Here is an 18,759-nt window from a genome sequence, read left to right as displayed (position 1 = left end):
GTCTCACGCGAACCGTGAATTTTTTTTTAAATTTAGTTGACAGTCTTGCTACCATTAGCAGTCAAAAGCATTTTCTACAGCGTGCAATGTGTTCAGGCACGTACCATTGTCGCTGGGTTTGCGAGACGGTGGCGGCGGCTTTCGGGCAGTAGGCGGGTGTGCACCTGTGCTAGTGCCCGGACCAGCAGAGGCTGCAGCCGCAGCAGCAGCAGCAGGTGCAGGTGGTGGGGCATGGCTGGGCGCCACTGGCGCAGCACGTCGCAGCGTGGGGTGATTAGTGGAAGCGAGCGGGGGCGGTGCTGCTGGACCAGAGCTAGCCGTCGAGCTGTGCATCGGCGAGGAGGCGGTGGAGCTAGGGCCAGGCGAAGTGATATCGGAAAACATCTGAAAAAAGAAAGGCACACATCCATTGGTTAGTCGATGGGCTAGAACAAAGAAGGAACATTCAAGGAACGCATTTCAACTGCACTATCCAACTTAGCCCAATTTCGCACTGGTTTGTGAGTTAAAAGATAGCAGATATGGGTTGAAGCCTGCTTCCAACACACACGCATGCACGAGCGCGCACACAGACACACACATGCACGCATGCATGTACACGCATGCATGCATGCGCGCATGCACACACCACACACACACACACACACACACACACGCGCGCGCACGCACATGCACACACACACACATGCAGCAACGTGCCTGCACTCATAACAACACTGAATAGTACTCCAACCACCAACATCTTCCCCCGACCCCCCCCCCCCCCACCATCCCATTCCACCCGACCCCCCCCCCCCCCCCCCAATCACCACCTCCAACACTACCCCCAACGCTATCCGCTAGGACCATTTCTAACATCATTGCTCCACCCAGTCTCAACTCTATAATTATGATAGAAGATAATCATGCTGTACTGGCTACCAAGTACCAACACCATCTACCAATGCCAATGCCAATGTTGGATGTGACAAGTCTACAGCCTTACATCAGTGTAGCGATCCACCATGATCTCAATTACGATGTTCTGATATTTGATATCCATAATACCAGCCACAGAGTCCTCCAGCGGTCGCATCAGCGTCGGGCCAAACACCACACCAATGTTGCTAGCATGCATCTTGTTTTCGTCAGCGTTCTCCGACACCCTGCAGAATAGACGATGGAGAAACGTAAACACAAGCAAATACAGCGCTTAGGGTTCCCTACTGGCCTCACACACCCTATACCAATACCTCAGCTCGGCTATTTATCAGTTCTCTTGGTATGTCAACTGTACTGGAAATTGTAAAAGTAGAGCCGCATTATGCAGAATGGAACAACAATGAAATGCAGACGACACCAACTAATGACTGAAACCAAATTGCCCGATGGTGGTACTCAGAGATGAAAGTGGATCTTGATTAACACGATGGAATCAAGAAAATGTCTATATCATACTTTCGCAAATGCTGCATCAGAACAACGAGAAGCCTGCGATTGAACGGCGGAAGCTGCGTCACACATCGGTGAATGGCTCTGAAGCGGTCATTGGGCGTTGCCTCTTCTGCAAAAATGACCCCAGCAAACAACAAAACAAGACCAATCACTTCGGTAGTAGTAAACAGCAAAGATAGGAAGATACGAGTGCAACACAACACGATATAGACAGTGGAACCTCAGTCTCTGACCATCTCACTTTCGTACACCACTGCAGGAATGCGACCACTTTTCCCGGTCCCACATTGGGCCCTCTACTCCAGATCCCGCATGCATACATGCAAAACATATCACCAGCTCAGACACCGGATCACTTAGGTCAGTCCAGAAGGTGGTCAGATTTCTGAGCATCAACAGCTCAGAAACTGAATCACTGAGCTCAGTGTGGAAGGTGGTCAGATTTCTGAGGTTCTGTCGGGTGTCAAAGTGTCAGTACTGACTTGTCAGAGCTGATTTTCACACAACCAAGTTCATGTACGACGTATGCGAAATACATGAAAGGGTCATCGATTCAATACGCTAGAAGCACAGGACCCTGATTGTACGCAACACGCCACTTTGTCAAGACCGCGGCGTCCCTTGAACACGTCTACAGGCGCAGTCAGTTGAAACCGTAGCTCTGATGAAAGCTATTAGACTTGGATGCACATGTAGTTATATCTCTGTGATTATTTTAACCTCCAAGAAACCTAGTGGAGGGTATCAGCCAAGCCAAGATAAAATACCTGCTTTAGGAGTAGAAGAACCTAGCAGGAAAATGATCTATACAGAATGGTGATCACGCCCGTGCAGACCTATAGCATCTACAATATACGTACTTGCTGCTGCCAGAAACTCCGGATAGAGTTTGAACGTCAGGAGAGCTTCTCGATTCCTGGCCACCAGGAGCATATGCGCAAATCACAACAGCAACAATAATTGCACGGATCAGTGTCCGCAGTTACCTTTAGTTTGGTTGTGTTCCCTCCCTCAGTTCTCTTTTCAAGTTTTCACCTGTCCAGGCTCTGCTTTCAACACTCTTTACCATCGGTATTTTTAAGTCGTAAGCATACAAATTGGCAACTAGCATTTTAACTGTCTCACTTGTAATTTTAGCACAAGGTTTGGCGTGAGAACTGAGTGTCTTGGAGGCATGCAGCACTTCTCTCACTTGTCACCATCCAACGGTGTTCATTTGTGCTCGCTCAATACGGGCTCAAAAACACGGCTTACCGGAAAAAGTTCTTGAGGCAGCTTGTGATGGTCTTGACCTCCCATTCGCTGTCCAGCAGGTTAACTTTATCACTGAATTTTCCCTTCTCTGCACATGGCAGCACGCACGCACAGGAAAACCGTCGGGAATCTGTCCTCACCGTGCCACAGAACATGTACATGTTGCGGTGTAACACTCGTATCTTTGCAGACAGTAATTTCTACATGACTATATCATATATGTGACAGCCCTGGCACCTACTACCGTGACTGAGTCCACAAATTTCGGCCTCCCAGGGCTAAAACCCCATTTTGACCGTGTCAAATATTCGGCCTGCACTGCGGCCGTCTGTATACGCTATCACACTGAACCGTGCAAAACAAAATTTCGGCCAAACATGACAAGGCCGAAAATAGCTGAAAATATACACATGCGCCGAATATTTGTTGACTTACAGCACCTGGCGATGAACAACATCTTAGAAAGACAAACAATAGCTGACTTCACTGCAGAAGAGGATACCTGTTCGGCTAGAATCCCCTAGTCCGGCCACAATGCAAGATGATATTAGGCGTGTGTTGTGGGTGGGTGAGGTATGTTACGAGATCAATCCTTACCAATGCATACTTTCATCATCTTCTCGGCCTTGGATGCGACACCAGACAATCGATAGACTCCTTCTTCATCCAAGCCTGAAAGAGATAATTATATTCCAACCGCACCACATCATACTCCGAAGTAAGTACAATCATGTACATGTAGCATACACACATTGGCATGCACTGAAAATAGCACATGTGCACTGACAAGTGTGCAATCGCACACAATACAATAATGCCCATTTTCAGATGATAGCAGGTGTTGAAAGGACCAACAGTGTTCTAGTCATGGGGTACAGAACTTCGAATGGCAAGTAAGGGGTCGTCCGTAATTTTCGAAAAATTAAAAAATCCGTCCTCGTGCAAAATTGTCTCTGACCCACCCACCCACCCCCCATTTTTCCCCATTATTTTTTTGATTTTTACTGATGCCCAGCTCGAAAATAAGAACTCCTGAACCCATGTTTTCTGACTGCACCTGTGTCAAGTACCAGTAGCTAAGTACAGTGAGTAGTAGGTCTACCGACGTCACGGCCATGCACCGTCCTACAACTTATACATGAAAAGTCATATATCATAGATACTGGTGTTTGCGACAATCGATCCTACACTACGTCTACAGTACAGCTCGTACACAGTCAGCTATAATATATCAGTGCAACAAGTGTATGAAAGTCACTGGAGCAAGAAAAAAAAAAAAAGTACGAAAAATCAAAAAATTAAATTCCGCCAGCACTCTTGACCACCCACCCCCTTTTTGCCTGAGGACGGATTTTTTAATTTTTCGAAAAATACGGACGACCCCTAACGTGCAAAAATCTCACCAGCACTGGTTGACAAAGTGCGGATAGACAGAAAAATGAGACAGAAAAATGAGACAGACAGAGACAGACAGGCAGACAGACAGAGACAGACAGGCAGACAGACACACCGGCAGACAGATACACAGGCAGACAGACAAAAGTCGCAGAGTGAAGACTGACCTTTGGTTTCCACGGCTGCAATGCACTTCTCCACAAACGCCACTTGAGAGCCTGGCGCTAAGACTATGGCGAAGAGGTAGCAATCACATCAGCATGAAGATATATCAATTTTTGTAAACCGTGTCATCACTCGGGAAATGATATATCGATTTTTGTAAACCGTGTCATCACTCGGGAAATAATAACAATGTCACAAAATTAAAGCAAAGATCAGAACCCTTTTTGACTTGGGAACACTTTGAGTGAACTTAGAATGAAAACCAAGTCAAGTGTCGAGTCAAGTCGGCGGGACAGCATGAGCTCCAGTGTGGGGAGCAAATCCTTTTCTAATAATCATCGCCGAAATCGCAACCACTATTTCGTAGCAAGACGGTAGTATGACAAAACCATTTCATTTAATGGTCAGTGATATGGGTGACATGGGTGAATACAGCTGCACAGCATCCTGAGTGCCATGGGTGAATACAGCTGCACAGCATCCTGAGTGACATGGTTAAATAGTACTGAATATGGCTGTACAGCATCATGGCTAGCTCAACTTACTTCCGCTGGACTTATCACCAGGTCTCTTCATGCTGTCAATCATCATGTAGTCCTGAGAAGACATTGAAACAAGCATAGAAAAGCCATGAGCTCCAAAGTACATAGCAGTCTTCAGAGAAGAGCAATACCACCTGTAACTTCGCACATCCATCGCCTAGAATTGACAGCCTGTCTGAACTGAAACGACACTGCATCAACCGGTAGCGTGCTTGTAGTCACAATGACGCGGCAACTGATGTTTACCAGAGTTTGATAGTTCCCATTACAAAGACCTAGTCCTCATATCTAGGCAGTGCTTTCGTCGAGAGATTTGATCGTATCAAGTTGCAAATAGAGGATGTAGGGAAACTCAAGGATCCAGCAAATTCACCAGCCCTAATGGCGTGTTGCTTGCCCTCACAGGTTCTCGTCCATCTAGCACTTCCATCCACAGCGTCCGGTCCTTGTTGGTGACCGCTTGCAGTGTGTAAACCCTACACGGCGAACGGACACCACACAACACAAGCATATATACACAGAGTTATTATAAAAAGCTGGAGCATACACAAGAATCTTGCACAGCTAATTCTGTCAAAGGGAACACTCTGACAAGGCGACCCTGTCCCAATGGCTGAGCACTAGAGCCAAGACCAAAGAGTGGCACCCCTAGTCAATGGATAAGTCGATAACCTGTGCACGAGGGGACCTCATTTCAGGGATCCAGTGAGCGATCACTGAGCTTACCGGTATGCTGTTTTCCCTAAGTTGTTTCTTTTCATGTGGAGGCAGTTTACTCTTTCAAGGCTTGGTACCGGACAACTGATCAGGAGTTTTTCTCAGGTTCTCCACTCAACACAAGCCTTGTGATACTGTACTAGTAAGGAACACGTTCAATGTTGATCCTAAGCGAGTTGGAGTAGAACACAAATGCGAGAAAAGGTAATCAAGCTGCAAACTGTGATGCGCGCGCGCACACACACACACACACACACACACACACACAAACCGGGAGTGTACAGAGACTCCACAACATGACAATGCATGACCTAAATCTTACTTATCCCCGGCTGTTAGATCGAAGCAGAAGCGCTTCTCAATTGACTCCGTTGGTCGCCTACATGCAAAGGATAAAAACCACAGCAGAATGCCACAACATGTGCATTTACAGGCATTCAAAGCCGGAACATGCGGCTTGTAATGTTATCACAATAGGCCGCCTACAATATAAAAAAACACACGCACACACCTGGTCCTGTCCTGGTATACACTGCCATGTAGGTCACGTGTTTCTCGTTGAGCGAGACGGAGACGAGAGGAGACATGAGCGTTGGTGACGGGATAAGTCGTTTCGCCTTTTGAAACGCCTCAGGCAATTCTGACATTGCAATTGGAACTTGTCCCTTTCATCAGCAGTTGGGCGCCTGGTGGATCGGTTGCAGTTGTGGATAGCAAAGCCCCGGATCGACTTACAGCAGCGTTCACAAATGGGACAGTGAGCGGTACAGCACGGTTTCCGAATACATAGGCGTACAGGTGAAGAGCTTGTGGCATTGGCAACATTCGGGGCAGAATTGGACTGGACACAGCGATGGACTGCAATGCCACCCGCACTCCGAAACCATCGGTGACACTGGGAGCACTGGCGGCTGTTGGCTTGCTGCTGGACTGGTTTACGCCGTTCCATGATGCACTTGTGGCGGGCGATATCTTGCTGCCGAGCAAATGCACGCCGGCACACCTCGCAGACTATCTCCCGAGCCGGTTTCTGAGCTGGTTGTATTGCTCGATAAGCTTGCCGCCACTCAGATCGTTCCTGCGTTGTGTCAAACCATGACTCGTCGGCGATGTTTATTCGTCGCAGGTCGACCCTAATTGCGTCTCGCCATCGTTTCCGCGGGCCACACGCTGGGCGTGGTGGCAACAATGTGCCAAACAACAACATCCGCGGCATCCGCTCCTCAGGCATGCGTACCACGTGCCCAAGCCATTCCAGTCTTCTCTGCATGAGGCGGTCGGGGATATCCAGTGGGTTTGCTGCATTCCATGTTTTCAGAATGGTGTCCTTGGCTATCTTCAAGTCCCACACATCCCGCTGTGCAACACTCATGATGGAAAGAAGCGACCGGTAGTAGAAGGTCGTGATCCGTTGCACATCACTTTGCAGCGGTACCCACGTCTCCGCACAATAGAGCAGTAAGGACAGAACACAGGCCTCGAAAACCAGACGCTTGGTGCGCAGAGAGAGATTGTGGTCATTGAAGACAGCATGACGGAGCGCTCCAAAAGCACGGGAGGCAGATGAAACACGGGTCGATACATCTTTGTGAGATCGGCCAGAATCATGGATAACAGCACCCAGGTATCGCACACACACACTCACACAAACTGGGCCACAATTTGCCCATCCTGAACACAGACAGTCACCCCAACACACAACCTGGACCCTACGGACCCTACTACACAGGTGGGTAGCGCTATGGTATCTCAACGCCCGTCTTTGCAGTAAGCAGCTTCTGTCACGTCCAGTCTGAGTAAATTCATAGCCACACTGCTGAAGTCACACGTGCTGCATTCATCATACAGCCTGAACAGCACTCACCACTCTACAAACATATCAAGCATATCCCTTTACCCGGTGTTTCCAACCAGTTCATCAATTGATCATTACCGCACTCTAGCAAAAGACTAAGGGACCCGCCCTGCTACGGGGCTGACCTACCTAGTACAGGAATCCAACTTGAATGTCTCCGGATTGGACTAAAGAGGACACAGTCAGTCACACAAGACCATAGGCATGCGTTCACACCGGTACACATCACACAGCACACCCATGTACATATGTACGTACGAACACGAATCCACACACACACACACACACACACACACACACACACACACACACACACACACACACACGCGCACACACACACACACACACACACACACACACACGGTCACGTCACAGTCTCTTTCCGCCCTTTTCAACCGCTGCTTGCTGTCCAGTACTCAGCCCAGGGAGTGGAAATCTGCCGTTGTTGTACCTGTGTTCAAGGGAAAAGGTAATCCTTCTCACCCAGTCAATTACCGTCCTATATCGCTGTTAAATGCAGTTGCCAAATTGTATGAGTCTATGATTAGCCGTCAGTTTTACTCGTTTGTTGAGAGCCATAAAATTATCAGTTCCAGCCAGTTTGGCTTTTGTCGAAAGAGGTCAACAGTTGACCAATTGGTACAGCTTACCTCAATTGTTTCGCGTGCATTTGACTCTAAGTCTTCTTGTGACCAGCTGTTCCTTGATTTTTCTAAGGCCTTTGACAGAGTTAGTCATCATTTAGTTATTCAATCTGTTTCAGGTTGGTGTTCTCTTTCTGCCTGTTCTTGGGTGAAGGACTTTATCAGTGATCGTAGTATTTGCGTTCGCATTGGCCAAACTCTTTCTGACCCTTTGCCCATCACCGCTGGCGTACCCCAAGGTTCCCATCTCGGCCCGCTTCTTTTTAACCTGTGCATCAACTCCTTTCCTGATGCCCCTGCTTCTAGTACCCTATCCCTTTTTGCTGATGACTCTAATTTAATTCTTGTTTCTCCAGCAAACACCTCACTTCCTATCCATCATGCATTGCTCCAGACTGACATTGATAAGTGTTGTCAATGGTCATCAGCTACTGCCATGACGTTTAACACCAGTAAATGCGTCCACCTACCCTTTCAAAAATATGCATTAGCCCCCGGCCCGTCATCCCCCTTGACAATGAACGGTGTGCCTATTCAGAAAGGTGATAGCCACTGTCATCTCGGCGTGACTATCACTCCTTCACTAAATTTTTCTGACCATATAAAATCTATCACCCACAAGTTTCGCAGTCGTGTTTTTCTGTTGCGCCATATGGCCCATTTCCTTTCTGCTTCAACCGTGAATTTGCTCTACAAGTGTTACGTACGACCACTGTTAGAATACGCAGTCCCTGTCTGGTCATTCGCCGTATCCCATTCAGATTCGCTTACGTTAGACCGACTGCAAGCCGTTGCTGCTCGTTCATATCTGCTTTGTAAGACCCGGCACCCTCCTGAGTGGGAAACCCCGAAGCAGATTCTTAATCGTACTTGTGACTGGTCATCCCTGAAGTGGCGTCGTCAGATTCTGTCCTTGCTGTATTTTCATCATGTGTTTTACCAGTTTCCGTCTTTGCTAATTCGTTTCAAATTCAATGTATCCCTTAGTTGTCGTCACCCGTCCTCTATAGTTTTACCTCGTTCTGGCGCCCATTTCCTTAAATCCCCTCTCTTCAGTTTATCTGTGGAATGGAACAAACTTCCAGAACACATCCGCTGCGTTCAGTCCTCTGTCAATTTTCGCATTGCTCTAAAGGCTCATTACTCTCAGCATAGATATTCTCTGACTGGAATTCCGAACTTTTCCGTTTGAGAAATTTTTTTTCCTTGAAATTAATCCTTGCTGGGTTTTTTTTCATCTAAATGTCCCGCTATTATCTGCAGAGGTGATTTCTTCCCTCGTCGATTTCTTTCCTGCTTTTATACCTCGATATTTAGGTACTTGTTTCCCTTCTTCCCATGCTTCATCTTCCACTCTCCTCTCCCCATTTCCCCATTTTTCTTGCGATATTTATGTGGGAGACTTCCGTGATAAGCATCCATTTGCTTTTGGAGAATCCTTTTAAATAAATACAATACAATACACACACGCACATAATCATGTACTTCCTCCGTTAACAAAAACTCCGTGATGGATTTTTGAGGGGCTGATTTGGGCACAAGCTGCCGTGAAATGAGTCGCAATCACTTTCTTGGCCTTCCCTGGCATGCCATGAAAGAGGTACGATGCAAGGAAAGCGACCTTTCACAACAAGCCGAGCGGAATCGATGGTTGCGCTGTGGAAACATAGGTGATGACAGTCATGGCGAGTGAAACTGAAATACCACTTCTCCGAGGTGATATTGCGCTGCTTGGCCTCTCTACCACTTTAGCACTAAGTAAGTTGGAGAGCGATAGACAGCGATAAAACGGAGCAGCGAGTCCACACAAAGAGCGAGTGAACAAGGAGCTGCTCCGATTGCACGGCTCAATGAAAATAATACTGAACTCAAGTTCTTGTTCAACCTGCGCAAAGCCCAGATTCGAATGCTGATCACCGTGTACATGTATTCTTTCAGAAGTCTGACGTCCGATGCGAGTCTCATGGCTAAAATTCGACTGGACTTGCTAGCCGCTGCCGTTCAGTGCTGGCAGGGGTATCCATTAGAGAAAATGGAATCAGTTCGGCTGTGCCTTTACTCCTAGTTTCGCGGAGTTCTGGAGAGCGAAGATGAAACCAGGGAGTCGTAAAATATTTTTCCCAACTCCCTGGTGGAAACGAGTAATCGCCATCGCGGCGGATCACGCAGCTTGAAAGCCAACTTACTTGAACGACGGCGACATCAAGGTCAGCGGAGTGTGATCAAAGAAGCCGAGGCAAGGCTGAAACGAGCTGAACAACGACTCGAGAGAGATGACGACTCGCGGGCAGCAGATGACGACTCGCGTGCAGCAGATGCCAACAGCGACGCAGGTCAAAAATTAGTCGAGCGAAAGCGACGCTAACTGAACTCTCTGCTCATTCCGCCAACAGTTTATCTTGTAAAGACGCTGTGCATAGGCTGAATCACCTTTGTCCAGTGATTTGCAGTCGATACAACTGTTCTTGACCTGTTCTAAGCGTTTTCATATCCATCAAAATCCATCACGAAGTTTTTGTTAACGGAGGAAGTACACACATACAGATACAGGCACAAATTGATGATTACATTAGTCCAGTTCGCCTGCCAGATCCAGTAACGTACTACAGAAACACATCAAAATGTATTCAGTTTTACGGATATTATACAACTTTAGCAAACAACAGTAACGCTATTTTTACGGTACTCGTACCTTGATCATCCAAATAGCGTTGAAGCTGCAGCGTAAAAACGTTATGGGGGCTGATTTATCGTTGTGACCAACGGTACGTTTTTTGGCCAAATAATGCATAGTCCGTACGCATTTCACCTTGTATCACGTATATGGTGATATAAATGGTTGTACCGCGCGAAATAAAAGCTATTCTCGTGGCAACAGCGTACTAAAAATAGCGTGCATCTTGCTAAAGGTCGACCCAAATCACGGTATTTCGCCCCTTACGGTAATACCGTTACAACATAATGTTTTCGCTAAGGGTGTCTATTAACTCCCATAACCCACCTCATGTCCCCTGATGATACTTCCTTCATCCATACATTCCTTATCGACACTCATTCCATATTGACAATGGCTCCAGAAAACACTAATCTATATTGCGAAAACGTAAGCATGCCATTCCATATCATACAAGAGGATCATTACTGAACAAGTAATGCCTATTTCTAGGTCTAGCTCACCATCTTTCCTTGCTGCTGATTGTACGGGAACATGACAAACAGGCCTTCATCCTTGATAAACTGGCAGTAATGCTTGATAGATTGTGTGCCAAGTCCACCTACAGCAATATCAACAACACATGTGCATGGACCGGGAATACATACCATGGTCAGTGATTTCACAGCTCTGGAAACAGAAGCAGATGGAGAGACCGACTGCAAAGGCCGGGGTACAGTACAGTCAACTTCGCTTATAACGACGCTCGGCGCGGCATCAAAAAGGTGTCCTTATTCGTGAAGTGTCGTTATACCTGTCACGTCCTGGACGTGACCCTCGCGGTTTGACAGATCTTGTGACAGCAGGATCTGTGTAGTGTGCAGCTCTGTGATTGAGCTGTCACAATCTATACTATCACGTGGTTTGGCCAGTGTCTTGTCCCACGTGTTGAGCATGTAGGTTGAGCGGCACGCGCTGTTCCGCGTAGGTGTCATGCTGTTTAGGTGTGATATCCCACGTTGGTGTCATGTCTCTTGGACATGACACATCGTATGATTCACCGCCGGAACCTGGTCAGGTAGGTTCTCGCGTGGAATGTTCTAGGTATGTTCCAGGAAGTTCTTGACTTCCTGGAAATGTACGCTCTAGGCTTCATGCAAGATCATGTGACTGAGAAGTCCTATTGATTTCCATGATCCCTTTCGCGCTTCGTGCAAGACACGAAGGGCCGTGCGCAAAAGAATGAGAGCTGAGTGCAGAAGAATGAGAGCTGAGTGCAGAAGAATGAGAGCTGAGTGCAGAAGAACGAGAGGCGTGCGCAAAAGAGCGGGGAACCACGCGCAAAATGAAGGTGCAAAAGGAAGGCGTGGCAAGCGCGGTACAGCGACGCCGCGGTGACCCGCGAAGGGCCCGCCGGTGAAGTTCCCGGAAAAGGGACGCGGATATGCAACAACATCCCGCCGGAGTTACGCTGTTCTATCACGTCGGGTGAGCGGGCTCCCCGACGTGATCCATATAATTCCAAGATTTCCGCGGAGACGTAGGTGAGCGGGCTCCCTACGTCCCGATCCGGCCTTTTGCTCCGTTTGTGCTAATTATTTATTGTCGTTTTCGTTATTGAACTATTGATCTTTTGCTGTTTCCTTGCCATGCATGCGTTGTCAAACCTGTATTGTTTGCCGATTTCTAAGAACTATCACGCACCGTGCTTTGCACGACTTCTCCATCTCGTCTTTGGTGCATAAAAGAACAAATGTCACCTCATAACAATCACAATTAACTCTCTCCCGAACTTGAGAAATACACTGAGTCTCTCAGATCCTCTACTGGTTGTCTTCTCTTCGTGTGCTAACCAAGGTGAGCAGAACACTAAGTTGGGTCGTCGACTATATTGGTCGACCGCCTGGCGGTTGGATTTGGTTGGGTTATGAGCGATCATGACAGGCAACGAACCTCGCAGGGATGCGACATTTGGTGCTGTGACCAGGATCCCAACGTCTGTGTTCTCTGTTTGACCTGGTTGTTGTAGATGCCACCCAAACGGAACAACCCGCCTACAGACAATTTGCGTGAGCTGCACGAGGCGCTCGCACAGTCGGCCGCCGCCCTGGAGGCCATGCGGCAGTTTAATTCAGCGAGGGTGATCCGTCGCTTACAGCAAGGGCTGACGCAGCTGCATTCGGCCATTAGGTCACTCAACGCGGCAGTCGAACCGTCTCGCAGTTCATCGCCAGGCCCCGTGAATTACCGGCAGAGGGATGGTGCACGGTCCCCGGGGCCCTCTCCCAAACGGCCATGCCGTGGGGAAGAGGGGGTCCCCAGGACCAGTCGGAACAACAGCGTCGAGCGTCCACGCTCGGTGTTGGCGGCGACAACGCCGGGACGGCCGCCGGCCAAACCGGTTCACCACCCTGCCAAAGACCGGCACACGAAGGCTACCGTGGCCGCAGCGGGAGAGGCGGCCCCAAAGCCGCCTCCTCCTGCTGTCGCGGCGGAGCGCGAGGAACAAATGAGACGGAGAGAGGCGGAACTGGCGACGGCCAAGGCTGAAGCCCTGGTCGAGGAAAATTTGAAGGCGGCAGAGGAAAGGATGATGGAGGACTGATTTCATTATTCACCCTCATATTCATAATCTCAATCCTGAACCGTGGCCAGATGGCACAAAAATCAAACTGCTCGTGTTCTGTGGGTGTGCTAAAAGACAAGGAAGTTTTTACTTCCGTGGTCTTGTGGAAATTAGCATGCAGGGACATCAGGGGTTGAGGCGGGAATCCTTTGGGCAGCTGCATAATATTCGAATGCATATATGGGTGACAGTGATAATAACACAGCAGAGAGGCGGGTAGAGAGTGTAATGGTATTCAACAAGTTACGATCAGGCCAGACTTGTAGGACACAGTCTAGTCTGTACGGGACGGAGTTAGTGCATGTAGTCTCTACATATGATTTTTGCACGCGCACGCGGCCTAAAAAGCACGTGCGCCAGCAGGAAGATGGAACTACACCGTAGTACACGCACGAAAAGCGTGTGATAGGGTGGCTGAGCCAGGAAACTGTCGGCAGCCCCGGAACCAAATAGGGCTCAAGTACTAGTGCGTACCTGTACTTCGGACCTAAGCGCCAGCTCGGCGGTAGCGCGGTGATTCGAGACCACCACTACTGGCGCACGGAGAATCCTAAATACAGCAGGTTGACTGTACCCCGCACGCAGAGGTGCGAAAACGGCCCAGCTCAGGCGCGGCCGTTCCGCATGCACGTGTCAAAAACTTCGGGTCCATTAGTTCAATCTGATGGGGGGTCCCGAGGCCAGTGCAGTGTGCCATAAGAAGCTGTCACCGGAGTGCGAAGTCCGCGACACAGCCGGTGGTTGTGAGCACGTCGACTTGCGCCGATTCCAGTACGCGTACATAAATAAGGGCCTGCGGTCCACCAGCATGTATGCGTGACGCGACGTCTGGGACGACGTCGATAACGGGTTTTGGAGCAAGCCATACCAGGCTCCTCCAAAGAACGAGGAGATAACAGCTAGTTTCCGACAACTAGCCTTATGCCACGTAGGCCGACGCCGACGGCGCAGCACGGGTCACCATGGTGACGCGCAATCTTAGGCCACGTCAGCTAGGTCTGGGTACGTGCTCGACGCTGATTGGTCGAATATCCTGCTGGTGGGGAATAAAAGGAGGTGCCGAGGACAGAATTCGCTCAGTTGTCTTCAGCCCTCCTGAAGATCGCGACAAGCTCTGAGCAAGCTAGTGGCCATCTTCTTGGTTGTCAAGAAACTTCTTGAAGCAGTGCTTTAAGTTTGTCTTGTTCTTGAGGTCTTGGTTCTAAAAATGAATCAACGCCAGAACCCTGCTGCAGCCGCTCCGCCGGCCCCAGCACAAGCCGTGCGACCGGCTGTGATGCCGGAAGCATTTAACGGCACAGGAGATTGGGTGGAGTACCTAGAGTACTTCAACCAGTGTGCAGCCGTGAATGGCTGGAACAATGCACAGCGCGCACAATTCCTAGCCGTACGGCTGCGAGACGCCGCACAGAAATTTCTCGCCTCAATTCCGGCCGCACGTCGGGCGGACTGGGACGATCTGGTGGCAGATCTCAATGATAGGTTTGCACCGGCCGGCATAGCGCGGCAGTACAAATCTATGTTTAGAAATCGGCGACGACGCGGCAATGAAGATTTCGGTCGCCTCGCGGACGAATTACGACAGCTGGTAGGGCGGGCATATCCACTTATGCCCGGACCTGTCCAGGAGGAACTGGTCCGGGACCAGTTCATCGATGCAGTTACGCCTAACGCCTTGCGCTTGCGTCTGCAAGAGAATGCACCAGGCACGATCCAGGCGGCGGTTACTATGGCTAACCACCTGGAACGGGTTTGGCAGAAGGAAGACGCTGAGAAGTCTTCTCGACTGCCCCGCACCTTTGAATTAGGTCCGGAGCAGTTGGTTACCGCAGCAGTGGAGCCAAGGGGCCTGAGTCCCGAGGTAGAAGCCTTAACCAAGGTCGTAGCACGGTTGGCCGAACAAGTGGAGCGTAGCCTCCAGGTTCAACAAACCGTCCAGCCACCACCAGGGGCATGTTGGGCATGTGGCCGCATGGGTCACTTCCGCTCCACCTGCCCCGAATTGAATCAGAGGCCACGGGCCCCTGCGGCACGTGGGCCTGGACCCCGTTATCAATCCCGTCCTCGACGGGAGGGAAACGGGCAGTGACCGGAGACGGGGACCAAGTCTCCGGTCAGGATTATGACGGAGGTCCAATCCCGAGCATCAAGGTACCGAATGTTCAGGAGGATGAGGGACGATTGGAACTCGTCGCTGCTCTGGGACGAGCAGCGGAGAACCATAATGGAATGATGATAGATGGCGCGGCCAACGGTATACCAGTCACCATGCTGGTAGATACTGGGTCGGCGGTCAGTTTGATGTCGGAAGCCCTGTTCCGGGATTTGGGATACCAATTGGATGATCTCGAACCCCCGAACAGTGACATCACATTTTGTGGGGCGGATGGGCAGAGGCTCGATGTATGCGGCAAGGTAGTCGCTTGCCTCACTTTGCGTAGCGCAACATGTTGGCACGCTACGGCGGTGGTTCGTGGACTCCACTATCCTTGCCTTATCGGTCGGGATGTGTTGTGCCGAATCCCGTGCGCGATCACGTCCGCGAACGGTAGTTTGCACTTTCAGGCCGATAAAGCCGAAGTGTCGACACTTGACACGGAAGACGTTTGCAAAGTTCACGTTCTCCGTTTACGGAAACGTGTAACCATACCCCCTCTCTCAGAGATTACGGTTAACGCCGTGATCGAAGGAGATGGCGGTGTGCCGCCCTGTGCCATTACGGAACCTGACGGCTGCCTGAGGGGGCCTGATGATGTTATGTTGGCCTACGCATTGGTATGTCCAACGGAAGACGGCGTTCCCGTCCGAGTTTTGAACTGCTCGGAGCAGTGTGTGTCTCTGGGACGAGGCGCTCGGATCGGCCGTCTGCAACCAGTTTGCGCGGTGGGTTGCGTGAGCAACGAAGAAGGAGGGGACGGTGGTGACCATACAGGCCAAGAGGATGTGATTCCTGGGGCCGAAGAAGTATGGTCTGCACTTCATATTGGACGAGGTCCTAGAAGTGGAAAGGCTGTGGTGGGGGAGGATGATTTGAATCCGGACCCCACGGGCACAGTGTTGGCTGACCAGGGGACGCCCTGTGTCGAGGAGCCGGGTAGGCGAGACTCATCTGGGGAGGATGAGTTGTTGCGCCTGAGGTCCCTCGTTGCTCGCTATCGGAAGGTATTCGCTATGAGCTCGGCCGAGCTGGGGCGTACTTCGGTGCTCCACCATCGGATCGAGACTAATGGACGAGGTCCAATTTTCCAAGCCGCACGGCGCTTGCCGTGGGCTTCACGAGAGTCCGCCCGTCAGTTGGTTGAGGACATGAAGGCTCAGGCTGTGGTTGAAGATTCCTGCAGTCCTTGGTCTTCACCGATTGTCCTTGTCCAGAAGAAAGATGGGTCGACTCGGTTCTGTGTGGATTACAGGAAGTTGAACGCGGTTACGGAACGGGATCCATATCCTCTTCCGCGCATCGATGATACCCTCGACGCTCTCAACGGGTCTACGTATTTCTCGACCCTTGACTTGTGTTCAGGCTATCATCAGCTGCCAATGGCGGGTGGTGACAAGGAGAAAACTGCTTTCTCGACTCCCGACGGGCACTACCAGTTCACGGTTATGCCGTTCGGAGTCTGCAATGGCCCTAGTTCTTTCCAACGGCTCATGAGCATTGTGTTGAAGGACTATCAGTGGCAGATTTGTCTGGTTTACCTCGATGATATCATCGTGTTCAGCCGGACATTTGCCGAACACCTCGAACGGTTAGAGGCTGTCTTTCAACGTCTGTTGGAGGCAAACCTACGTCTCAAACCCTCGAAATGTTTCCTCCTGCGGCGACAGGTGGAATTCTTGGGACACGTCGTGTCTGATGAAGGCGTGGGCACTGATCCCGCCAAAATCCAACGGATTGTGGCGTGGGGCAGGCCGGCGAATGTTGGAGAGGTGCGTGCATTTCTCGGGTTTTGCGGCTATTACAGAAGGTTCATTCGTGCCTTCTCAACCGTGGCACGACCCTTGACTGATTTGACCCGGCAAGACAATTCTTTTGTCTGGTCCGACCAGTGTGAGTCCACTTTTGTGGCTCTGAAAGAACATTTCACTCGTGCACCTATCTTGGCTTACCCCAGGTATGGTCACGATGCGCCACCGTTCATTGTGGACGTGGATGCAAGTGGTACTGGTTTGGGCGCTGTTTTGTCACAACTTGACGAAAACGGAACTGAACGGCCAATCGCGTACGCGAGCAGGGTGACCTCTGCCGCGGAACGCCGGTATGCCTCTACCAAAAGCGAGCTGCTTGGGGTAGTGTGGGCATTCAAACATTTTCGCTGCTATTTGCTGGGGAAACATTTTCTGGTCCGCACGGATCACAAAGCGTTACAGCATTTGCAGACTTTCAAAGATCCACCGGCGATTATCGCTCGTTGGATGGAATTTTTGAGTCAGTTTGACTTTGACGTGCAGTATCGCCAGGGCCGTGCCCACGCGAATGCCGATGGGCTATCCCGACAGACGTTGCAGCCTGTGGCTGTGGCTGCCGTTTCAGTATCGCAGCTTCCAACTCTGTTCGTCCAACGACGAAACTGGTCACTTGCCGATTGGGCTGCGGCCCAGCAAGCCGATCCTGACCTCGCGCGTCTGCGTGAGTGGCTGACAGCATGTCCTGCCGACCCTGATCTGAGGGGTGTGAGCCCTGACCTCCGTAAGTTTTGGCGAGGACGCCAATGTCTTGTTTTACGGGAGGGTGTGGTTGGTCGGACATGGAGTGGGGATCCAAACAATTTGGAATCCACAACATTTCAAATTTTGGTGCCCGTAGCAATACGTCCCAAAATTTTGGAAGAATACCACGACTACTTGGGTCATGTGGGAATGCAACGAACGCTGACTCAGCTTCGGACTAAATTCTACTGGCACCAAATGAAACGTGATGTAGTGGATTGGGTGGGTACTTGTGGGTCGTGCTCTAGAAGGTCTAGACCAGTCGGTCGTGGACATGGAGCACCCTTGCAGGTCACCTGGAATGGGTACCCGTTTGAACGGATCGCCATGGATTTGATTCCAGGGCTCCCGGAAACAGCAAGTGGCAATAAGCATATCCTAGTGGTTATTGACTACTTTACTAAGTGGGTTGAGGCGTATCCATTACCAACAATGGATGCCCTGAGTATTGCCTCTGTATTCGTGGGTGAGTTTGTGTCCCGTTTTGGGGCACCCGAAAGCTTACACACTGATCAGGGTCGCAACTTTGATTCAAAGTTGTTCAAAGATGTGTGCACTCTTCTTGGCATCAAGAAGACACGTACTACTGCGTATCACCCTGCGGGGGATGGGCTTGTTGAACGGTTCAACCAAACGCTCGAGCGTCTGCTCTCGCATTACGTTGACCAAAATCAGAGGAATTGGGATGTGCAGTTGCCGGCAGTGCTAATGGCATACCGCGCCACTGAGCAATCCAGTACCGGGTACACACCAGCGTATCTCCTGTT

At 50.2% G+C, this 18,759-nt stretch overlaps 1 protein-coding gene across 1 annotated transcript in view; it reads right to left on the bottom strand.

Moving 5' to 3' along the window:
• The window catches only part of LOC135808402 (rho GTPase-activating protein 26-like), a 33,820-nt gene that overhangs the window by 5,567 nt on the left and 9,494 nt on the right, over positions 1-18,759 (bottom strand). The window contains exons 11-22 of the mRNA XM_065321588.1: positions 11,184-11,281; positions 7,492-7,529; positions 5,830-5,886; positions 5,194-5,266; positions 4,794-4,845; positions 4,251-4,313; positions 3,286-3,360; positions 2,689-2,776; positions 2,295-2,350; positions 1,438-1,543; positions 986-1,145; positions 105-384 (exon numbers count right to left, since the gene is read on the bottom strand). Of these exons, the coding sequence (XP_065177660.1) occupies positions 105-384; positions 986-1,145; positions 1,438-1,543; positions 2,295-2,350; positions 2,689-2,776; positions 3,286-3,360; positions 4,251-4,313; positions 4,794-4,845; positions 5,194-5,266; positions 5,830-5,886; positions 7,492-7,529; positions 11,184-11,281 (1,146 nt within the window). The remainder of the gene's footprint in view (positions 1-104; positions 385-985; positions 1,146-1,437; positions 1,544-2,294; positions 2,351-2,688; positions 2,777-3,285; positions 3,361-4,250; positions 4,314-4,793; positions 4,846-5,193; positions 5,267-5,829; positions 5,887-7,491; positions 7,530-11,183; positions 11,282-18,759) is intronic.

This window comes from Sycon ciliatum, chromosome 2, assembly GCF_964019385.1.
Source record: "Sycon ciliatum chromosome 2, ocSycCili1.1, whole genome shotgun sequence".
In the NCBI taxonomy this organism is placed as follows: domain Eukaryota; kingdom Metazoa; phylum Porifera; class Calcarea; order Leucosolenida; family Sycettidae; genus Sycon; species Sycon ciliatum.
Note: the sequence above shows the minus strand (reverse complement) of the source record. Positions and strands in the feature narration are given on the sequence as shown.